This window comes from Mirounga leonina, unplaced genomic scaffold (genome assembly GCF_011800145.1).
Source record: "Mirounga leonina isolate KUSES-001 unplaced genomic scaffold, KU_Mleo_1.0 Mir_101664, whole genome shotgun sequence".
NCBI classification, from domain to species: Eukaryota; Metazoa; Chordata; class Mammalia; order Carnivora; family Phocidae; genus Mirounga; species Mirounga leonina.
Window position 1 is genome coordinate 14,543,654 of NW_023270175.1, and position 24,958 is coordinate 14,568,611.

At 38.8% G+C, this 24,958-nt stretch overlaps 1 protein-coding gene across 3 annotated transcripts in view; it reads left to right on the forward strand.

Annotated features, from left to right (window-relative positions):
* The window catches only part of XIAP (X-linked inhibitor of apoptosis), a 76,906-nt gene that overhangs the window by 38,176 nt on the left and 13,772 nt on the right, over nucleotides 1–24,958 (forward strand). Inside the window, exons 4-8 of one of the 3 annotated variants that reach the window (XM_035008310.1) lie at nucleotides 228–327; nucleotides 1,368–1,446; nucleotides 2,121–2,163; nucleotides 7,474–7,674; nucleotides 16,029–16,326. In XM_035008310.1, coding sequence (XP_034864201.1) covers nucleotides 228–327; nucleotides 1,368–1,446; nucleotides 2,121–2,163; nucleotides 7,474–7,674; nucleotides 16,029–16,222 — 617 coding nt within the window. In that variant the 3' untranslated portion in view covers nucleotides 16,223–16,326. Of the gene's footprint in view, nucleotides 1–227; nucleotides 328–1,367; nucleotides 1,447–2,120; nucleotides 2,164–7,473; nucleotides 7,675–15,326; nucleotides 16,003–16,028; nucleotides 16,327–24,958 lie in introns of those variants that run through there. The other 2 variants (XM_035008303.1, XM_035008294.1) reach the window with 2 other exon arrangements.

Sequence of the window (24,958 nt, forward strand, 5' to 3'; positions counted from 1 at the left end):
TATTTTCGCCTTTTGTAAAATACCTCAGATTGAATCAGTGATTTTACTGTGTATTTCCTCTTCAAACAATCATGTCTATGACTTAGATGTGAATTTGAATGTTGTCTTTGAAGCTATAAGATTTACATGTAATTTAGAAATGATTAGTTTCATGGTGTTAAGGGGGGTATTTTTGCGTAGCTTCTAATTGCACAAATACATGTATTTTTACTTGTGTCTTTTTTTAGGGGAAGGTGATAAAGTAAAATGCTTTCACTGTGGAGGAGGGCTAACTGATTGGAAGCCCAGTGAAGACCCTTGGGAACAACACGCTAAGTGGTATCCAGGGTAAGGTATTTAAATGTTTATTCAGAAGCAGGCAAGTTAGACACTGCAGTGGGAAAATCTTGAATAACTTTTCACCTCAACTATTTTTGCCTTTACCATGGCTTGCAATTCACACCAGTTTTATAAAAATGGGGTAACCTACTTTATAGAAAAAAAAAAAGTCCTAAGCCTTCCGTGGTGACCAAAGCATTCATTGCTTATGTGTTGTATCTATGACATTCAGATGATTCTGTTTCTAAACACCAAATTGGGAATATATAGTTTTGTTGTTGGAAGTAGGCTCTTTTCACGATGGGCACAAGAGAGCGCTTGTTGCCAAGGATTTTCCCTAAGAACCCATCACACCCCCTATCAAATAGTACTGTATCTCACTGCTTCTAAGACATACAGTTGTTCACATCTTCAAATTTTTGAAATGAGGACACATCTGGTGGTGGGTCATAATTTAATTGGCAGTGGTGGTACATAAAATAATCACGCTTCTTATAATCAATGGCATCTTAGAATGATAATGACATACACTAAATGTCTCTTTGCCATCTTGCTTCTTTAAAAATAAGGTATACATATATATAAGTGGTGTAGAATTTTTGGCCTGCAAAATAGTACAACTTAAAATTTCAGAGCAATTGTTTGAAAATAAACCTTAACCTTAAAAAGCCTTAAAAGGAAAGGTTGAAAGCCCAAAGAATTCCTTCAAAATGTACAGTTGGTTAATCCTCTAAATAAAATTTAAGATGAACTATTTGAAAAAAATTTTAAATCTTAAAGCGATAATTTAATAACTTGCTTAAAAGTTGAAAGTTCTCAAGTTGGTATTTTTTGCCTCACTGAGATTAGCAAAGTAGCATAACAAAGGGAACATTTTTTTTTTAACTTTAAAATGACAGTTGATAGGGAATTGGATAACATTTCATTTTGCAGCTTCTTAGAAATACCAAAAAGCAAGTTAATGGAATTAAGATCATAGAGATTATATCTTTACTTATACTTTACTAACTTATCAGCTACCAAAGTTTAACCTTCTTTTAATTGTTTAGGTGTAAATATCTGTTAGAAGAGAAGGGACAAGAATATATAAGCAATATTCATTTAACCCATTCACTTGAGGACTCTATGGTAAGTCACATATTGTAGAATATATATTTTTAAATATTAATTTCTTTTGCAATGATTTCTTGGTGTAAAATTCACAGTATAGTATCTTAAATTAATAATGTATGGTGAGCTTTAAAGGGGAGATCTTGAAGAATGCTTGTTATTCTTAACCTGAAGCAGATTTATGAAAAGGGAATCACCATGAGCTGATTGATTTACCTCTCACTGTAAACAAAAGTGGGCTTGAAGAACTAAAATACTTAATCCTTCAGCTTTCTGAAATTAGACTTTTGTGTAATGTGTTTTATAGTCATAAATAGTTGTAAGCTTTTCATAGACAATATTTTAAATCTCAAAACTGTGTCTAAATTGATGGTGCGTCCTGGAGTGGCCAAGGTACCATGTGGGAGTGGGAGGCCAGAGTTGCCATTATGGCCCTACCGTGAACTCTCTTGCCTCCATTAAGTTGTTTTAGCTCCCTGAGCCTCAGTGTCTTGTCTATAAAGTGAATGTATTGGGTTAGATGATCTTTTAACTTCCTTCTAGCTTGATCTCGTTATGCCTCTTGCGAACCTTCGTGTGTTGAATTGGAATAAAGCCAATTTATAAATTCATGATTAGTGTAATTTTTCAAATTGAGGTAATTGCCTTCTACCAAAAAGAATTCTAACTTATAATCCATATTTCTATTTTAGGTAAGAACTGCTGAAAAAACACCATCATTAACTAAAAGAATTGGTAAATATGTTTATTAAAATAATTATACTCCTAATTTCATTGCCAGTTTATTACAGTTGTTATTTATGGGGTAGAGACTTAAGCTTGTTCTTTCAAGTAATCAAGGTATATTTATTTGAGATGAGATTGCTATAAATCTAAGAATTAATGAAGTGCTTATAAATTTAAGCCAGATATTTATATATTAACATTCGTGTGACTAATGTAACACTGTACATTAATTGTACTGGAAAATTTAAAAATTACACTAAATCATATTAAATGATAAGTTATATAGTTATATATAAATAAAATTATATTAATTATACTAAAAAATAAAAAATAAAATTTTAAGAAAGAACATTCCTATGGAGATTGGGCAGTTAGCTTTTCTAAGTTCAGGCGCAGCAGCTGTAGGCTGTCCATTGTCATTTCTGTTAAAATCACAAAAGGAGGAGTTAAGTGTATTTTTGTCCCAGGTGCTTCTTGAGTTAGCCAGGATCATGAATCCAACACTCTAATGTGCCATCACCATGATCAGCCCTACCTGCTTCCTTATCCCGTGCCATCTTTGTGCCTCCCCCAGTTTCTTCACAGAGGGACATGGTTTGGTTTACCTCCTGTTCCCTTATAGAGAGGTGTAGAGGTTTTTATCCCGAAGATTATTTACTCATCGTAAACCTCTTTAAAAACCAGAAAGATAACTATGTTAAGCAGAGATGATACCATTATCCCCACATTTCAGGTGAAGAAACAGAGTCAAGGAGGTTAAGTGACCTGCCCACAGATACATTACAAATCATTAGTGGAACTAGGACTATAAACAGGGTCTTCTGAAACCTACATCACACTGTAGATCTCGTTCTCAACTTAGGCATCATGTTTCAAAAATAGTAAATTTAGAATATGTCTACTGATTCCCCACTCCTTATAGTGTCATCTATTTAGTATTTTAAGGGTTACAAGACAAAACTATATATATGCATAAATATGCTTAAGAAGGTGAGCCACTTTGATAATGTTTGATACAGGTTTGTAATGGACATAAGTAATAAAGTTTAAGAAATCGTTTATTCCAGCCTATATTTTTGAAATTATCCACAAATGAAGATTCTATAACATTTCTTGATAGTAATCATCCTTACAATGCATCCTGTACTTTTTATGACTAATGAGACTCTAGTTTAGGATTAATGTTTTAAAATTGAGATGTAATTCATATAGCAAAAATTTCACCCTTATAAACTGTACACTTTAGTGGTTTTTGGTATATTCACAAGGTTGTGGAACCATCACTGCTATTTAATTGCAGAACATTATCGTAACCCCTAAAAGAAATCCTATGCCCATTAGCAGTCACTAGCAGTCACTCCCCATTGCTGCCCCTTCACCCTCAGGTCCAGCCAGACAACTACCAATCTACTTCTGTCTCTCTGGGTTTACCTATTCTGGACATTTCATATGAATGGAATCATATGTGGCTTTGAAGTTCATCCATGTTGTGGTACTCCTATAGGAGTACTTCATTCTTTTTTTATGGTGGAAAAATTTTCCTTTGTATGGATAATACCACATTCTCTTTATCCATTCATCAGTTAGTTGATAGACATTTGGGTTTCTACTTTCTGGCTCTTATGAAGGATACTGATGCTGCTATGAACATTTGTGTGCAAATTTTTGTGTGGACATAGGTTTTTAATTCTGAGTATATATTTCAGCATGGATTGCTGGGTCATGTAGTAACTCTACATTTAATCTTTTGATAAACGGGCCAGGGGCGCCTGGGTGGCTCAGTTGGTTAAAGCAACTGCCTTCAGCTCAGGTCATGATCCTGGAGTCCCGGGATCGAGTCCCGCATCGGGCTCCCTGCTCAGCGAGGAGCCTGCTTCTCCCTCTGACCCTCCCCCTTCTCGTGTACTCTCTCTCATTCTCGCTCTCTCAAATAAATAAATAAATCTTTAAAAAAAAAAAAAAAAAGGGCCAGTCTTCCAACATGGCTGCACCATTTCACATTCCCACTAGCAGTGTATAAGGTTTCCAGTTTGTTTCTCCACATCCTTGTTAACACTAGTTATTGTATGTCTTTTTTTTTTTTTTAAGATTTTATTTATTTATTTGACAGAGAGACAGCAAGAGAGGGAACACAGCAGGGGGAGTGGGAGAGGGAGAAGCAGGCCTCCCGCAGAGCAGGGAGCCTGATGCGGGGCTCAATCCCAGGACCCTGGGGTCATGACCTGAGTCAAAGGCAGGCGCTTAACGACTGAGCCACCCAGGCGCCCCGTATGTTTTATTACAGCCATCTTAGTGGATGTAAAGTGGTATCTTATTGTGGTTTTGATTTGCATTTCCCAATGGCTAATGATGTCAGCCATCCTTTCATGTGCTTATTGGCCATTCGTATGTCTTCTTTGGAGAAATGTCCATTGCCTTTGCCCATTGTTTAGTTAGGTTATTTATCTTTTTGTTATTGAGTTATAAGAATTCTTTATATATTCTAGTTTTTTACATATACGTCCCATGTCAGATACATGATTTGTAAATATTTTCACTTGTTCTTTTCACTTTTTTTTTTTTTAAGATTTTATTTATTTATTTGACAGAGAGAAACACAGCAAGAGAGGGAACACAAGCAGGGAGAGTGGGAGAGGGAGAAGCAGGCTTCCCTCGGAGCAGGGAGCCCAATGCGGGACTGGATCCCAGGACCCTGGGATCATGACCTGAGCCAAAGGCAGACGCTTAACGACTGAGCCACCCAGGCACCCCTCTTTTCACTTTCTTGCTGGTGTACCTTTGAAGTATATAGATTTTTTTAATTTTGATGAAATCCAATTTATCTTATTTTTTTGTTGCTTATGCTTTTAGTGTTATATCTAAGAAATCATTGCCTAATCCAAGGTCATTTATGTTTTCTTCTAAGAGTTTTATGGTTTTATCTCTTACATTCAGGTCTTTGATCCATTTTGAGTTAATTTTTATATATGTGTAAGGTGGGGGCCATTTTAATTATTCTTCATGTGGATATCCTGCTGTCCCTGCTTTTGGTTTTTAGCAAGATAAGCTTGAGATACCTGCAGGATATCCAAGTAGGTGGGTCTTAAAACCTGGAACTCACATAAGTAAGGGTAAAATTGTGGTAGTGGGGGAAGTATCCAGAGAGATTGTTAAAAAGGGGGCGATCAGTGAGAGAATGGAAGGGAACCACCAATGTCTAATCAGGTGAGCAGAAGGAGCCAGTGAAACAAGCTGGAAAAAAAACCAAATAGTAGAACCAGGAAAGCATGATGTCCAGCTGACCTCTGGACATCTCCACCTAGAAATCTCAAAAAGCAGCTCAAATTCAGCATTTCTAAAAATCACTCAGACGGGGCGCCTGGGTGGCTCAGTCATTAAGCGCCTGCCTTCAGCTCAGGTAATGATCCCAGGGTCCTGGGATCGAGCCCCGCATGGGGCTCCCTGCTCCGTGGGAAGCCTGCTTCTCCCTCCCCCACTCCCCCTGCTTGTGGTCCCTCTCTCGCTTGTGTGTCTGTCAAATAAATAATAAATAAAAATCTTTAAAGAAAAACCACTCAGACTGAATCCAGTCCTGTTCTTCCCCTCCCCCACAAGTTGGTTAATAGCTCCACAGTTCACAAAGTCACCCAGTAATTTGAATCATTTTAAGCTCTTTGCTTTCCTTAATCCCTCTACAGTTAATTAACCACCAGGTCTGATGAAGTCAACCTTTTTAATATTGTCTAAAATCCACTGGTTCTGCCCTAGTTTCTGCCCTTATTTCTCATTCAGATGCTTTAGTAGTCTCATAAATGGTCTTTTATGTGCATTATAGCCTCCCAACAGAATTTTTCTTTATCAAACAGAAATCTTAAGTTACTTTCCTACTTCTTTTGTTACTTACCATGTAATATTTCTTATAATCAAATCCCCTTCCAACGGCTCTTTTTAAAAAACATTTATTGAAATACAATACACATACAATAAAATGCTTAAAATAGACTAATCTTAAGTATTCAATTCAATGAATTTTAACGTGCATTTATCAGTGTAGTCATCAGCCAAATCAAGATATAGAACAGGGGCAACTGTGTGTCTCAGTCAGTTAAGCATCTGCCTTCGGCTCAGGTCATGATTTCGGCGTCCTGGGATTGAGCCCCGCATCGGGCTCCCTGCCCAGCGGGGAGTCTGCTTCTCCCTCTCCCTCTGCCCATCCCCCTCCCGCTAGTGCTCTCCCTCAAATAAATAAAATCTTTAAGAAAAAAGATATAGAGCATTTCCACCATGCCAGAAACTCCTTCAGGCCCCTTTCCCAATCAACATCTACCCTAAGTTATGTTCTGACTTCTGTTACCATAGATTAGTTTTGAACATCTTATAAATGCAATCATATGGTATATTCTTTTGTCTCTGGCTCATCATTATGATGACTTTTTTGTTCATCAGATCTGTGAGATTCATTATGTTGTCTGTGGCAATAGTTCATTTTTCTTCTTGCTGTGTAGTGTTTGAATATACCACAGTTTACTTATCCATTCACCTGGTGATAGATGTTCAAGTTGTTCCCAGTTTGAGGCTGTTACAAATGGCACTGCTGTGAATATTCTTGTGCATGTCTTTGGTGGATTTTTTTTTTTTTGGTGAACCTTTGTACTTACATTTAATACTCAAGTAGAATTGATGAATCAGAGGTTGTAAATAAGTATCCTCTTTTAGCAGTTCTCTACATAACCTGTATTTCTACTTTGAGTACCATTACAGTGAATTTCTGTTCATTTTGTTGCCTTATCTGGTTCACCCCCCTTGACTGCAGAAACTCAGTCTCAGAGATAGGAAACTCACACATTTAAGGTCACAGACTGTGAATTCCTCCTGTTTCCCATGATTTTTCCAAAATAATTGCTAAGGACTTGGGAAAGATACCTACTCTTTAAGTACTTAGGTTAGCTGTTAATGAGTACAGCTGATTTGAAAAAAGGTCTGATTTTTGAAGCATTTAACTTTTTCTTTGAATCGGCTTTACCTAATTTTTTACTATTTCTTTACCTAATCTTTTACTGTTTCTTCGGTCTTTAAAGCACCTAATCTCAATTCATAGTGCTACAAAATAATACTGTATTTTCAATGATTATAAGATTCTGAAAGATTCTTCAGTGCTTAAATATTTCAATAAATATTTCAAAATCTTCTTCCCAAAGTAGCTTTGATTTGCTGGTTTGTTTTTTGTTTTTTTCTTGCTGCTTACCTTTTTCTTTTTAACTGTACTTTGCTGTTGAGTTGTATTAATGAAAATAATTGTTTAAACTCTGTGTTCTTTTTCCTCACCAATTTTTATCTCAGATGATGCCATCTTCCAAAATCCTATGTTACAAGAAGCTATACGAATGGGATTTAGTTTCAAGGACATTAAGAAAATAATGGAGGAAAAAATTCAGACATCTGGGAGCAACTATAAATCACTTGAGATTCTGGTTTCAGATCTAGTGAGTGCTCAGAAAGACAATACACAAGATGAATCAAGCCAGACTTCATTGCAAAAAGGTATGCATGGCTGTTTTTAAAAAGCAAGAAACACCTAACAGTACTTCATTATGGTTAGTTTCTTTTTTTTTTTTTTAAGATTTTATTTATTTATTTGACAGAGAGAGACACAGCGAGAGAGGGAACACAAGTGGGGGGAGTGGGAGAGGGAGAAGCAGGCTTCCCGCTGAGCAAGGAGCCCGATGTGGGGCTCGATCCCAGGACTCTGGGATCATGACCTGAGCCGAAGGCAGACGCTTAACGACTGAGCCACCCAGGCACCCCCGGTTAGTTTCTTATATGACTTTGTGACCCATTCATTTTTTTTCCTTCTCATATCCCCCTTAGGATAAACATTTTTTAAAAACTTTCTGTTAATAAAAAATTCACAAATACTCAAAAGTGGAGAAAATACTAAAATGAACCCTCACGTACCCATAAACCAGATTCAATAATTATCAACAATTTTTCAATCTTGTTTCATTTCTTCCCCCAACTTTTTTTGCTATGGTATTTCAAAGAAAATTCCAGGTATCCCATATATCATTTACCTATAAATACTTTAAATATACCTAACAGATAAGGATTTTTTTTTTTAACATAATCTTAATACTGTTGTGTTAAACAGTAACTTAAACTGTGCTCAGATTGCTCTAACAGAATACCATAGACTTAAACAACAGATATTTATTTCTCACATTTCTGGGGGCCGGGAAGTCCAGGATCAAGGTGCTGGTAGATTTGGTTCCTGATGAGGACTCTCTTCCAGGCCTGCACATGGCTACCTTCTCTCTGTGTCTTCACGTGGCCAAGAGAGAGCACTCTGGTCTCTCTTCCTCTTCTTATAAATACACTGATTCCATGGGACATCTGGCTGGCTCAGTCAGTAGAGTATGTGACTCTTGATCTTGGGGTCGTGAGTTTGAGCCTCACGTTGGGCATAGAGTTTATTTGTTTTTTTTAAAGATTTGATTGATTTATTTGACAGAGAGAGACACAGCGAGAGAGGGAACACAAGCAGAGGGAGTGGGAGAGGGAGGAACAGGCTTCCCGCTGAGCAGGGAGCCCGATGCGGGGCTCCAGTCCCAGGACCCTGAGACCATGACCTGAGCCGAAGGCAGACCCTCAATGACTGAGCCACCCAGGCGCCCCTAGAGTTTACTTTAAAAATAAATACAGGGGTACCTGGCTCAGTCGGTAGAGCATGCGACTCTTGATCTTGGGGTTGTGAGTTTGAGCCCCACGTTAGGTGTAGAGATTATGTAAAAATAAAATCTTTAAAATAAATAAAAATAAAAATACATACATACATAAAGAGAAAGAAAGAAAAAAAGAAATAAAAGAGATACTGATTCCATAATGAGCACATCCCACCCTTACGACCTCATATAAATTTAATTACCTCCCAAAGAGCCCATCTGTGAGTCCCATCACATTGGGAGTTTAGGGCTTCAACATATGAATTTGGGGGGGGAATACATTTATTCCATAACATACTATTACCACACTTAACAGAATTACCAATAATTCCATAATATCATTTGAAAATCAGTTGGTTCTAATTTTCCCCATTGTCTTAAAACATTCTTAACAGTTGATTTGTCCTAATTGGTATCCAAGTAAGATCCACTGATTTAGTAATTTAATTTTATTTTTGTAATGATTTATTTATTTATTTTAGAGAGAGTGCAGGGGGGAAGGGACAGAGGGAGAGGGAAAGAGAGAATCTCAAGCAGACTCCCCACTGAGCATGAAGCCCTTTGCAGGGCTTGATCCCTTGATCCTCATGACCTGAGCTGAAATCAGGGGTCGGATGCTGGCGTGCCTGGGCGGCTCAGTTGGTTAAGCATCCAACTCTTGGTTTCAGCTCAGGTCATGATCTCATGGGTTGTGGGATTAGGCTCCGCACTCGGTGGGGAGTCTGCTTGAGGATTTTCTCCCTCTGCCCCTCCCCCCTTCTGTCTCTCTCTAGAATAAATAAGTCTTTAAAAAAAAAGAGTCGGACACTTAACTGACTGAGCCACCCAGGCACCCCTGATTTATTTAAGTGTGGGTTTGTGTTTTAATTTAGATAAAGAACAATGAAGGCTTTTATGATTGTGTGTGAAATCTGTAAGTTTTGTAGTTAAAATGGACTTAGAGTGTTCTGCAACTTTTCATGTGATATAAACCTGTAAAAGCACTATATTACTAAATACAGCTTGAATGAGTAGTCCCCTGGTACTGTAAATCATACAGAGAAAGTGTATTAAACTTTTTTTTTAAGTAGGCTCCACGCCCAAGTCGGGGTTTGGACTCACAACCCTGAGATCAAGAGTCTCATGGTCTATTGACTGAGCCAGCCAGGCACCTCTAAAAAGTATATTAAATAATATGCAAGAGAAGCATATAAACTCCTTTTAGGAAAAAAAGATAAAAAATATAAGTTCCTTCTTTCAGAATGAAAGCAACTCTAGTGTTTGATGGCAACATCGAAGGTTAAAGAAAAGGTTTCAGGGGCGCCTGGGTGGCTCAGTCGTTAAGCGTCTGCCTTTGGCCTGGGTCATGATCCTGGGGTCCTGGGATGGAGCCCCGCATCAGGCTCCCTGCTCTGCAGGAAGCCTGCTTCTCCCTCTCCCACTCCCCCTGCTTGTGTTCCCTCTCTCGCTGTGTCTCTCTCTGTCAAATAAATAAAATCTTTTAAAAAAAAAAAAAGGTTTCAAACTGTGAATACATTTTGGGTACTGAGGTACGTTGTTATAGTCATTGTTCTCTGAGCTCTTGACCACCTCTCCCAAAGTTTGAAAATTCTCCCTGTGCTAATAAATCTAAAAGTTTACTATTTTTTTTTTTTTACATTAAAGACCATTTTGGGGCACCTGGTTGGCTCAGTTAGAAGAGCATGTGACTCTTTTTTTTTTTTTAAAGATTTTATTTATTTATTTGACAGAGAGAGACACAGCGAGAGGGGGAACACAAGCAGGGGGAGTGGGAGAGGGAGAAGCAGGCTCCCCGCAGAGCAGGGAGCCCGATGCGGGACTCGATCCCAGGACCCCGGGACCATGACCTGAGCCAAAGGCAGTCGCTTAACCAACTGAGCCACCCAGGCGCCCGAGCATGTGACTCTTAATCTCAGGGTTGAGTGCAAGCTCAATGTTGATGTAGAGCTTACTTAAAAAAAAAATTAAAATTAAAAAATGAATAGACCCTTTTGATTTTTAAGTTATTTCAAATGCTTCTAAAACATTCAGATAATTACATCAGTCACAAAACAGTATAACAGTGATTTTTTTAAATTTCATCAGTTGATGTAAAACATTCAGCAGAAAGCTTACTACTCTTTTCCTAAGTAGATATTTGTTTAAAACCTGTTATAGCTTCACTTGTCCTGGTAATGGTAAAATGAACCACTGACTTGGTCATCTTTCTACTGTAATAGAAATACAAGTGATCATATCATTTTTCCCTGCATCTTAACCACAACTCAAGTTTGACAATAAGGTGTTAGTTTTTATACCTGAAGGTACTGTCAGCAACAGGATGATTTAGTGGGTTGTAATAGGAAGAGAACAGAGTGCTTTAGGGAGTGTCTTTTCTATCCAACAGGAGTTGATGGGGGTTCTTATCACAGAGACTACAAGCTAGGATGGTGTGGGAAGGAGGGCCTAAGCAAAGGGCAGCTCTCAGGATTTGGAATTCATCAGTTGACCTCTCCTTGGTCTCATTAAATTGAGAGGGAGGTTAATTGATACAGGCTATCTTCTCACACTAGGGCTGCTGCCTGTTCCTCTTCCCCAGGGCTGATGAGTAAAGATTGGCACAGAGACTCTTTTAATTCTATACAAAATAGAAGGCGGGCCTAACTGAGGTGAAGCAGGTGGAAGTTATTAGAAAAACTACACTGTTACTGTTGTTTACTGAGAAATCCTAGATTCAGTACTAGCTTTATCCCAATGGCTGTGTGACAGAGAATAGCCCAGGAAATGGTCTTCTAAAAATAGTACCAAATAGCATCTTTCTTTCTTTTTAAAGAATACATAGCGTGCTGGGGCGCCTGGGTGGCTCAGTCAGTTAAGCATCCAACTCTTGATTTCAGCTCAGGGTCGATCCAGGGTTGTGGGATCAAGCCCTGCATCGGGCTCTATGCTCAGTGGGGAGTCTGCTTGAGATTCTCTCTCCCTCTCCCTTTGCCCCTCCCCCTGCTCACACTCTCTCTGTCTCTCAAATAAATAAATAATTAAAAAAAAAGTTGGGGGTGCCTGGGTGGCTCAGATGGTTAAGCGTCTGCCTTCAGCTCAGGTAATGATCTCTGGGTCCTGGGATCTAGTTCCACATTGGGCTACTAGCTCAGCAGGGGAGTCTGCCTCTCCCCGACTCGTGCTCTCTCTCTCTCTCAAATGAATAAATAAAATCTTAAAAAAGATGGGGCGCCTGGGTGGCACAGTGGTTAAGCGTCTGACTCTTGATTTCAGCTCAGGTCATGATCTTAGGGTCGTGGGATTGAGCTCCGCGTTGGGCTCTGTGCTCAGCGTGGAGTCTGCTTGTCCCTCTCCCTCTGTTCCTCCACCTGCTTGTATACTCTCCCTCTCTCTTTCTCAAATAAATTAATTATTTAAAGAAATTAGAAGGGGAAAGGTGCCATAGTAAAGGACGTAGAATCTAATAGTTACCCTAAGGCTTGAGTGAAATAAAATTGTCAGAGATAAACTATTGGTCTCAGGAGGTAAAATCTATGCCCAGAGCCTCACCATGTCAAGTAAGCAGCTGTACATAAGGCTGAAATAAGGTAGAAAAAGTTGATAACAGTGTTTGGTAGGCCAGACATTTCATTCCACTGTGGTCTGTAAAATGGAATCAGAGCATCAGAACCAAAGTGAACCTGAAAGATCATGTAATAACTTACATTACTTCAGTAAGAAAACTGAAGTATAGATGTGCTGTTGGCAAAGATCACTCAGCTAGTTGGGAATAAAAATCAGGTTTCCTGACATGTGGTCCAGTGTCCTCTTAAAAAAATGTTTTAAGTGTACAGTTCAGTAGCGTTAAGTACATTCACAGTTGTGCAACCAGTCTCCACAAATCTTTTTATCTACAGAACTGAAACTCTGTCTCCATGAAACAACACCTCCTCATTCCCCCTCCCCCAGCCCCTGACAATCACCATTCTGCTTTCTGTCTCTATAAACTTGACTCTTCGAGGTCCAGTGTTCGTTTTACTCATTGGAGCGTCACATCCAAAAGTCATGTGTGAATTTCTTAATTGTTTTCCTCCTTTTTGGGGGGCATGAGTATGTACTTGATTCTGACTTTTTTGATTAAATGCTTTAATATAATACAAATCAGTGTAGAGTTGCCAACCCTTTACTTCCATTGTTCCCTCTGCCCCAGCTGCCTTTTCCCTGTCTGTGTACCTAGTCTCATTCCCCACTCCACCCCCAGTCCCCTAAATCCATCTTGTGAACTCATCCTTCAAGGCTCCACTTAGAGGTCCTTCTTTGAAGCTTTCCCCAGGACCCACAACAGAGTCCGGAGCTCCTTCTTCTCTACTTGCGCTGCTATGAGAGCATTCGTAACATTGTTTTAGAACGGTTTTCTTTTCTGTCCTGCACATCAGACCAAGCTTCTTGAGGACAGGTGCTTTATCTTATCTCTGATGCAGTCCATGTTTGAGCTTATAGTCTTGATTATTAAACCATGAGGTTGCTTTTTAAGAAAGAGATTAAATAATACTTTCCACCCCTGGTCAGGCATACTTCTCCAAAACACAAATCTCTCTCTCTCTCTCTCTCTCTCTCTCCAGGTTAATACCCTTTACTGGCCCCCAGGGCCCTCAGGATCAAGTCCAAACTCCTTTATGTGGGTTGCCAAATCTTTCATGACCGGGCCCCTGTAACCTTCTGTACCCTCATGTCATGCTGTGTCCCTCCCCAGGCCTTACCCGTGCACTTACAGGCCTTGTTCTGTCTCTCCCCTTGGAGCCTGCCTGTGCCATTTCCTCTGCCCGGAACATTCTTCTCCCACTGCCTCTGTTCCCTCAGAGTCCCCTCTCCATCTTTCCTAGTTAACTCCTCCTCATCCTTTAGGACCCAGTTTAAGTATAATTTCTTGCAGGAGGCCTTCTGTTTATGTATGTGTGCACACTCACACGCTTCCTGTGTTCTTCATAACACATTGTAATTACCTTTATCAGTACACTCTATTATAATTTCCTGTCTACTTGTGTTTCTTGTTTATGAACAATTAGGGGCCTGGGGCCTATGTATTTGTTAATTGTTGTATCTCTAGTTCCTAGAACCTAGTTAAATGTTCAGTAAATATTTGTTGAATAAAACTCAACCACTATTTCCCAAACTTGTTTTCAAAACAGTGTTCCCAAGGGGACGCCTGGGTGGCTCAGATGGTTAAGCGTCTGCCTTCGGCTCAGGTCATGAACCTGGGATCCTGGGATCCAGCCCCACATCGGGCTCCCTGCTCGGCTGGGAGCCTGCTTCTCCCTCTCCCTCTGCCTCTGCCTCTCCCCCTGCTCATGCTCTGTCTCAAATGAATAAATAAAATCTTTAAAAAAAAAAAAATGTGGCGCCTGCATGGCTCAGTGGTTAAGCGTCTGCCTTCAGCTCAGGTCATGGTCCCAGGGTCCTGGGATCGAGCCCCACATCGGGCTCCCTGCTCCGTGGGAAGCCTGTTCTCCCTCTCCCACTCCCCCTGCCTGTGTTCCCTCTCTCACTGTGTCTCTCTCTGTCAAATAAATAAATAAAATCTTTAAAAAAACAACAACAACACAAGTGTTCCCCAAGATGTTAAAAGGGATGCCATGAAGAGGGAACAAAAAAAAAGTGGGGGGAGTAAAAGGAGCTCTGTAGTTAAATAGGGCCATGCATTGTGACTTTCTAAGAGGGGACATAGACTGTACTGTACTGACCTGTACTTCATAGCAGTGGTTCCCGAGCCTGTGTGTGCCATCCCAAAAATTGTTGTCATTGTGTAAAACCATATCTTCTTTATTTTGCATACTTTAATTTCGGAACAAAATAAAAAAAAACAACCCCAGAAATTTTAGATTTAGTTAATGGGGCCTAGCAATCTATCGTTAAAAAAATGTCCCAAGTGCGCCTGAGTTGCTCAATCAGTTAAGCGTCCAACTCTTGGTTTTGACTTAGGTCATGATCTCATGGGTCCTGTGATGGAGCCCCCTAGGGGCTCCACTCAGTGGGGAGTCTGCTTAAAGATTCTCTCCTGCTGCCCCTCCCCCCATCTCGGAAAAAGATAAAGAAATCTTTTTAAAAATATGCCCCAAGTGATTCCCACGTGCGGCCACATTTGGAAACCACTGGTCTACAAAGATTACAGATATGTAATGCCTTTAGAATAATGCCTGGCACGTAGTAATAAGTGCTGTGTTACTGTTAACTGCTGCCATTGTTGATGATGATTTCATTATAGTTCTTTTTTTGTGGAGCCCAACGCAGGGCTTAAACTCACAACCGTGAGATCGAGACCTGAACTGAGATCAAGAGTCGGACGCTTAACCGACTGAGCCACCCAGGCGCCTCTGTCATTATAGTTCTGTTTGACCATGAAACACATTTGTGTGACGTATTTGTTAACACTTCACAAACCTAATTTGGGAAAGGCTGAATTTAGCGAGCACTTTAGTATTACCTGTATGCTGATGGCACCCAAATCTCTCTTTCTAGCCCTACCTTCTCCTGACCTCAAGACGTGACTGTCCAATGACATTTATATACGGATGCCCTGCAAACACCTCAAAAACAACTTGAAAAATGCCAAACCAGTACCTCCTCCTATATTTCCTTTTGGCATCACCATCCCCTTGTCAGCCACACTAGAAATCTTAAAATCAACTGTTTCCTCTTTTTTTCCTCACCCCTCACTTCTACTCAGTCACCAAATCCTAGCAGTCCCACTTCAGAAGTGTCCCTCAGATCCATTCCTCCATTTCTGGAGTAAGTCATGCCCTTTCCATGTGTCACTTCTTTTTACCTAACCCTGGCTTCTGTGCCTGGCAAGTTGCCGGCCGTGTTTAAATGTCACTTCTCCATTTCCCCCATCCCCCACCCTGCAGCTGCCAACCTGAGAAGCTTTTCCCAGCTCATCTGAACAGAAGAACTCGTTCTCTCATCTCGTCCCCGAGCACTTTGTACATAACTTTATTATAGCACTTATCACTTTGTACTTTGTGCTTCCCTCCATAGCCTCAGCTCACGTCCTTCTCTCCTCTAGCCTGCAAGCTGCTTAAGAGCAGGTGTCATGTGTGAGTCATCCTGTCTCCCCGCCCTTGATTAGCGCCTGGCACATAGTAGGGGTTCGTGTTGTTTCAATACATTTCAACAACTAAGAAAGTCAAAAATTAACACATTTCTTTTCTCTTTGTGCAGAGATTAGTGCTGAAGAGCAGCTAAGGCTCCTGCAAGAGGAGAAGCTTTGCAAAATCTGTATGGATAGAAATATTGCTGTGGTTTTCATTCCTTGTGGACATCTGGTCACTTGTAAACAATGCGCTGAAGCAGTTGACAAATGTCCCATGTGCTACACAGTCATTACTTTCAAGCAAAAAATTTTTATGTCTTAATCTAACTCTACAGTTAGGCGCATTATGTTCTTCTCATTACCCTGATTGAGTGTGTGATGTGAACTGACTTTAAGTAATCAGCATTGAATGCCATTAGCATTTGCTACCAAGTAGACAAAATGTAAACTACAGTGTTCTAGTTCGTAATCTAAAATTTGAATTTCTTGATTTTGGGGGATATTAGCTATGTTGTATATCTTTTTTTTTTTTTACTGTTATTTAATTGAAATCTAGACTAAGAAGCATATTGTAACTGATCACAATGTGTATTCGTAGTACACTAACTTAGTTTCTAAGTGTAAGTGAATTAATCAACTGAATTTTTCATTCTTTTCATATAGGCTTAACAAATGGAGCATTCTGTGTAAACGTGGAGATTAGTTAATCTCCCCAATCACATAATGTTTTGTGTGAAAAGGAATGAACTGTTCCACACTGGTAGAAAGATACAGATTATTTTTAGATGTTTGCTTTGTGTTTTAGGATTTTGTCCATTCTCTTTTAAAATTATACACACGTGCTTGGGTGGGTGATTGTAAAAAATGATTTTGCCATTGTTAAAAGGGTATTTAAGGATAGAATACCATCTAGCCAACATGTACTGACATGGAAAGATATCAAAGGTATATTAAGTGTAAACTGAAGTGGCAAAACACTGTGTATAGAATGAGTCAGATGAAGGTGTGTGTGTTTTGTATATGTATAGAACAAAAGATTTGGACGGATAAAGCACCAAACTGTTAAATGTGGTTTCTCTTGAGGGGGGTGGGGGGTGGGTAGGGCCCAGAGGGGGGTTGCAGGGGCCTTTCACTTTCTACTTTTTCATTTTGTTCTGTTTGGATTTTTTATAAGTATGTATTACTTTTGTAATCAGAATTTTTAGAAAGTATTTTACTGATTTAAAGGCTTAGGCATGTTCAAACGCCTGCAAAACTACTTATTGCTCAGCTTTAGTTTTTCTAATCCAAGAAGGCAGAGCAGTTAACCTTTTTGGTGCCAATGTGAAATTTAAATGTTTTTATGTTTTTCCTGCTTTGTGGATGAAAAATATTTCTGAGTGGTAGTTTTCTGACAGGTAGACCATGTCTTCTCTTGTTTCGAAATAAATATTCCTGATTTTGTAAAATGAAATATAAAATATGTCTCAGATCTTCCAATTAATTAGTAAGGATTCATCTTTAATCCTTGCTAGTTTAAGCCTGCCTAAGTCACTTTACTAAAAGATCTTTGTTAACCCAGTATTTTAACCATCTGTCAGCTTATGTAGGAAAAAGTAGAAGCATGTTTGTACACTGCTCGTAGTTTTAGGGACAGCTTTTCCATGTTGAGCTTCTCATATCATCTCGTATTTTAAAGTTTCGTGTGTGTTTTTACTGTTAGGATAATTAAGATGTATATAGGACAAAATGTCAAGTCTTTACCTAAATTGTTTTGTTTCCTTGACTAGTAATAGTAGTAGATACTTCTGAAATAAATGTTCTCTCAAGATCCTTAAAATCTCTTGGAAATTACAAAATATTGGCAAGAAAATGAGAATATTTGTTTAAATATTAAAAAGAAAATAAAACTTGAATAAAAGTCAATAGAGATAAAAAATAAGAAGTTTAGAAGTGCTTCATACAACACCCAGGGTTTGCTTACAGGATTCTAAAACCGACCTGTCATAGAGGTGAATGAGGCATTTTACTGCGGAGAAATGTTTGAGAGTGAAACTTAAAAATTCTATTTTCATCGTATTTTCTAAGAGGAAGAGTATTGTCAAGTTCTCGTCACCTCTGTGGATGACTATTTTAAGTGACAGTCATTTAAAGCATTGCAAATTTAAATGAGAACTTTTTAAATTAAATGACTGCCTAGGGGTTTTTGTTTTATCGTGTAAACTCTCAGTTCTTTACCTTTGCACTTCCACTTAGGTTTAATTAAATGTTCATTAAGTTAAATTTTACATATATAGTCTAAGCTTTGAATTTAAATTACAAGGGGAGAAAAATGTTAAAGATTCTTAAATGTGTTTTCCAGAACACATCAGCTCCAAGTCAGGTAGGTAGTTCAATCTAGTTGTTGGCCAAGGACTGAATTGTTTTAACATAAGGCTTTTCCTGTTCTGGGAGCCTCAGTTCATTAAAACTCTTCTTTTAAAACTTGTATGTTCAGAGTTAAGAAAGACCTTTTCTCTCCCCATGAGTTGTGAAATGTAATGCATGAAGCTGATGTGGCTAACAAGTTTATTTTAAGAATTGTTTAGAAATGCTGTTGCTTCAGGTTCTGAAATCACTCAGCACTCCAACTTCTAATCACATTTTTTTTTAAGACTTACCAATGTTTGTCTGTGTTCTCACTATAAAAAGCACTGGATCCTTTCCATCTAGTTGTGCAAAAAATGATTACTTGCAAGGTCAAAAATATAACCAGATCCAAATCTGCGCCTCCCCCTTTCCCAAAATAGTTCTCCGTATCTACATGTAGACATTCCTTTTCTGTTAGAAAGTTCACTCTAAAGATTTCGAAGTCACCACCTATTTTACTACATTTTAGTCATGCGAAGAGTCAGGTTGTTTGGTACTAAGTAGTTCTCTTTATTCATAATAATTTGGTGTGCTGATCAAAAGCCTTGTTTTAATTTTTGAAAAATGGGTTTCATGTTTATAAAGTAAACTCCAATATATTAAATAACGGCTTTGTATTGCCTTCCCTGCTAGGTTCGATCTTAGTTTTCTTTTTTTTTTTTCCCCTTTGGTTAAGGGCTAAGATCGGGTAGGGTGGGTGTGATGGGTGTATATAATGTGATTTGGTCCTGCCTAACTATGATCTTTTGTTTTTGTGGTTATATTATTTAAATTTTGGTAGGTTGTTTTTTTTCCTGTTTTGAGTGGATAAAACTGGTATTTTGAACTCTCTGAATGGAGACTACCACCACAGCATTAGGTGCGTGTATTGTACTCTTTAAGCCCAAATCATTGTTTTATTTCCTGATTCCCCAGGGGATGAATATGAGGGGAAAGGGTGGGGGAGTGGGAGAAATGGGGTAGGTTTTTCATTTCCATTAGAGAAATAAGAAAACAGGAGGGGATAGTTTTAAAAAAGAGAGCTGTTTCTTCATCTCTGAAATAAGAATAATACCTATCTTACAAAATCAGGAGAGTTCAGGGAGACCCTGGATGTCAGATACTTGCTACAAATGTTCATTCCCTTCCCAGCACACTCTCTCACCCTCCAGGGGTTTGCCTTGACTCTGGAAATTTGGGCTGAAACTTAGATGATAACTCTTTCAGTGACTCTTACTCATCTTTTTTGGCGTTTCTCATAGTTAAGATGTAAATTATAATAAATAGGTCAGGTCCTTAAAAATATTTAAGTTCCGTAAAAAATCTGGAAGAAAAAACTATTCTTACCGATTTCGGTGAGCTTTCCTAATAGGAACAGTTGGCTTATTCCCACTTTCATTATCAGTGTCAATTTGACTCTTAATCACTTAGCACAATGTGAATTTCACTAGCGGCATACTAGAATCCTAGAGTGTCAGAGCTAGAAGTGACCTTAGAGAGGATCTGATTCTTCCTCCTCATTTTACAGGTGAGACAACTGAGGCTCAAAGGTGAAGTGATTTATTCAAAGCTATCTAGCTACTTAGTGGCAGCCCAGACTGGGACATAGTTTGAAGGTGAAAAACTTCAAGTTACCTCTCCTGGGAGGTCTCAAATGTTTATTTTTTCAACTATTCTTTCTTTTATACCATAACTTTCACTACATATTAAATGACACTTTATGACTAATACAATAGGACAATCTTAAATACATATATCTTCAAATTGTACAATACTACATTAATATTTTGGGTGGTAAGATTGTATTTTGAAGACTAAAGTTTGAAAATATGCGTAGAGTTTTTTTGGCATTTCCTACATTCTTATTGTGTATCATTAATGCAACATTTAAAATTACTATATAAGTATATTTTGTCATTTTCTCTATACTTAGTAACAAATTTGCATTTTCGATTTGATGTAATAAAGGCTTTAATGTAATTTTTGTTAGAAGATTTTGCATTTTTTCATTACTGTTATATTTAATCTGACAGAATGATGGATTCTTATGTCATTGTATTAGTGTTGTGAATAATCGTGAAATGTTTTCAGATAGAGTGCTATATTTGTGAATATAATTTTATGACTTTTTTCATTTAGTAGAAACCTTTCCATCACTATGGAAAACAAAGAAAATTGCTTTCCACTGTATAATCTGGCAATCATCATAGATTAAAGCTTATTTTTCTGTGAATAAAACTTATTCAATAAAGTACTATTCTTTAAAATGATATCTTACTACTTTGTATTTATTTTACTTTCTCAGAAAAAATAAAATAGCCCTCTTAAAAATACTAAAATGAGGGGCGCCTGGGTGGCTCAGTCGTTGAGCGTCTGCCTTCGGCTCAGGTCGTGTTCCCGGGGTCCTGGGATCGAGCCCCGCATTGAGCCCTGCATCGGGCTCCCTGCTCTGTGGGAGGCCTGCTTCTCCCTCTCCCACTCCCCTGCTTGTGTTCCCTCTCTCACTGTGTCTCTCTCTATCAAATAAATAAAATCTTTAAAAAAAAAATACTAAAATGAAACCTAAATATATTTTCTGCCACTGGGCCAGGCATTAAGGTACACATCAAGTCATGTCCTGTTAAAAGAAAAAAGAGGGCGCCTGGGTGGCTCAGATGGTTAAGCATCTGCCTTCAGCTCAGGTCATGATCCCAGGGTCCTGGATCGAGTCCCGCATCGGGCTCCCTGCTAGGTGGGGAGCCTGCTTCTCCCTCTGCCTCTGCCTCTCTCTCTCTCTCTGACTCTCATGAATAAATAAATAAAACATTTAAAAAAAAAAAAAAGAAAAACACCTGCTTTCATATTAATTTGTAGAATTCTGTAAGTGCATGAAAAGTCTGTTTTTAAAATGTATAAAAATATGAACTATAATAACACCCTCTCCCCACAAAGATTGGCCCGTTTCTCCCAAGAGATAATATAGTCACTGTAACAAATCTTGAGCAAGCAATTTAAATGCAGTCTACCTTTCTTCTTACATGTCAACTACACTTTTAGTGAACATTGAGAAAGATGTGAATTTTCTTTTCTTTTTTTTTTTAAAGATTTTATTTATTTATTTGACAGAGAGAGACACAGCGAGAGAGGGAACACAAGCAGGGGGAGTGGGAGAGGGAGAAGCAGGCTCCCCGCAGAGCAGGGAGCCCAATGCGGGACTCGATCCCAGGACCCTGGGATCATGACCTGAGCCGAAGGCAGTCGCTTAACCAACTGAGCCACCCAGGCGCCCAGATGTGAATTTTCAAAGCTTTTTCTTAAAGTTCAAGCCCCAGAGGGCACCAAAAAAAAATTTTTTTAAAAGCTTTCTCTTGGGGCGCCTGGGTGGCTCAGATGGTTAAGCATCTGCCTTTGGCTCGGGTCATGATCCCGGGGTCCTGGGATCAAGCCCCGCATTGGGCTCCTGACTCAGCGGGGAGTGTGCTTCTTCCTCTCCCTCTGCCTCTCCCACTGCTCATGCTTTCTCTCTCTCTCTGTATCTCTGTGTCTCAAATGAATAAATAAAATCTTTAAATAAATAAATAAATAAATAAATAAAATAAAAAGCTTTCTCTTACGGAAGTTTTCAAACTTACACAAAAGTAGAAAGGAAAGTATAGCTAACCCCACGAAATTCCTCATTCAGCTTCAATAAATAACATTTTGCCCATCTTGTTTCATCTGGGATTTCCCCCTTCCCTCCCCTTTTTTGCTTGCATATTCTAGAACAAATCCTAGGCATTGTGTCATTTCTTCTGTAATTACCGTTACCTACCTATACCAGATTAGAACTTTTTTTTTTTACAAAAATTGAATTTTTAACTCCCTTCTGTTGCTGAATTTTAATGGACATCTGAATAAGAATTAAAGTCAACTATTTGAAGATTAGGGTAAATAAACCTCCTCAGAACTGGTATTTAAAAATACTTTCAAACTATGTTCTTGGGGTGCCTTGGCTAGTTCAGTCAGTAGAGCATGCGACTCTTGATCTCGGAGTTGTGAGTTTGAGCCCCAGGTTGGGCGTAGAGATTACTTAAAATCTTAAAAAAAAAAAAGCCAAAACATAAAAAAACGTATGTATTCACTATGTCATTTGTAGTTTGTTTATAGATTATAGAACAAATGTGGTACTTATTAAAATTTAGTAGGCTAACCTGGCTGTGTCAGTCGGTAGAGCATGTGACTCTTGATCTTGAGGTCGTGAATTCAAGCCTCACACTGGACACAGTTTACTTAATTTAAAAAAGGGGGCACCTGGGTGGCTCAGTCGGTTAAGCGTCTTCGGCTCAGTTCATTATCTCATGGTCCTAGGATCAAACCCCGCTTAGGGCTCTGCACTCAGCAGGGTGTCTGCTTCCTCTCCCTTTGCCCCTCCTCCCCGCTCATTCTCTCTCTCTCAAATAAATAAAATCTAAAATATATATATGAGTAGGCTAACTGCATGGTGAATGGATACCTTCTTCTCAAAGTGTGGTCCTGGGACCAGCAGCATCTGCATCAGCTAGGAACTTGTTAGAAATGCAAATTATTGGGCCCCATCTCAAACCTACGGAATCAGAAACTCTGGGGCTTGACGCAGCAATCTTTTAACAGGCCCTCTAAGTGGTTCTGATGCAGGCTAAAGTTTGAAAACCCCTGGGACATGGTAAAGGGTCTGAATCCAGAAAGAACTAAATGGCTGAAACCTACAAATTAAACTGATAAGCTCTCTGCAAATGACTGTCATCCTCACCTTTCTTTTCCTTATAGCGTATTGCTGATCCAGTCCTGTATTTTCTCCTATTATCAAAACACGAAGACATAAAATACAACATCCTGAGAGTCCCTTCTGATTCTACTTTTCAACAAAACTTTCTTGCATAGTACTCTTTGGAATTTTTATGAGTATAAATCTTCAGCCCTTTCACTGCTAAATTCATAATAACCCCACATTGCCCATGCCATTAAACTATCCTCCAGTCAAGCAATGAAAGAGTTAAATATTTGAAGATGCACTCACAAGCGGTAGCGTGACGGGAATCGGTTGAAATTGTACAGAACAGATCTGCACTTCTAGAAAGAGCCAAAGCTTCAGTGAAATGTGAAGAGTCAATCTACAATGATAGAATGTAAGAGTTGGAAGCCTCTGTAATTCATAATAAATAGCAGCTCTGAATTCTTTTTTCCTGTAGTGGTGTCAGGTCTCTAAAGGCCTTCAGAGTTGCATAAATCCACACTTACCAATCACTATAGGTCTCTTTAACTGTAACCAAAATTAAAATCTTAAAGCTAGATGAAAGTTGGTGATTTTCTTTTCTGTTCTATTCCTGCAAACCACTAATTTGCTTATAACAAATACATAAACTGGCCATTGGGCTTTCAATAGATTTGGTCTGCTCACAGGGTTTTTTTTCCCCAATCTTACTCTGTTTAATTTGAGATTTCCAAGACCATATATTCACCATAATTAATGACAACAGCATAAAAAATATTTTGTATGGGCCGATACTTGTTAACTTTAGCTTAGGAATAAATATTGGAAGGATACTGGTTCAAAACAAATAAGGAATAAAAATTCAAGAGAAACCAAACTTTGATCATTATTTTCCCCTGTCAGTTTCCCAGAGGAATTTAAATTTGAAAAAAAAAGAACAACTAGAGTATAATTAATTGAGGTAAGGGTATTTAAGCAATGATCCTGCTTCAAAGTCTAATTTTTGTTTCAATAAACTTTACTAAAGATATATTTTACAGGGGCACCTGGCTGGCTCAGTCAGAAGAACATGTGACTCTTGATATCGGGGCCATGAGTTGGAGCCCTACACTGGATGTAGAGGTCACTTAAATGAAACAAGCAAAAAGATACATTTTGGGGGGCACCTGGGTGGCTCAGCTGGTTAAGCGTCTACCTTCGGCTCAGGTCATGATCCCAGGGTCCTGGGATGGAGCCCCGCATTGGGCTCCCTGCCCAGCGGGGAGTCTGCTTCTCCCTCTCCCTCTGCCGCTCCGCCAGCTTGTGCGCTCTGTCAGATAAATAAATAAAATCTTTAAAAAATATATATGTATTTTAAAAAGATACATTTTACAGTAGTCTCCCCTTATCTAGTTCCCTTTCCATGGTTTCAGTTACCTGCGGTCAACCGTGGTCCCGAAACAGGATTCTCTGATGATCGTCAGAAGGTCAGTAGTAGCCTCACGCTGCTACGTCACCACGCTGACGTCATTCCCCTCACGTCATCTCATCACGTAGACATGCTATTATCGCCCATCCTCACAAGGGTGAGTACAGTACAATAAGATATTTTGAGGGAGACCACGTTCACATAACTTTCATTACAGTATATTATAATTATTCTACTTTATTAATGTTAATCTCTTACTGTGCCTAGATTATAAATTAAACTTTATCATAGGTATGTAGCTATAGGAGAAAATATAGCCTATATAGGGTTTGGTAATATCCACAGTTTCAAGCATCCACTGGGGGTCTTGGAACGTATCCCACACAGATAAGGGGGGACTGCTGTCCATACAAAATTCTAGATGTCCATTTGTTACATAAACTTTTGAGAGTTATTTTTCTTTAAGTCTGTGCATTGTATTTCTTTAATTTTATTCCGTGACCAGGGACTAGGGATTTCTTTTTAATTCCATTAGCTTATGCAAGGGGCTTTGCATTTTTGTATAAAGCATCAAA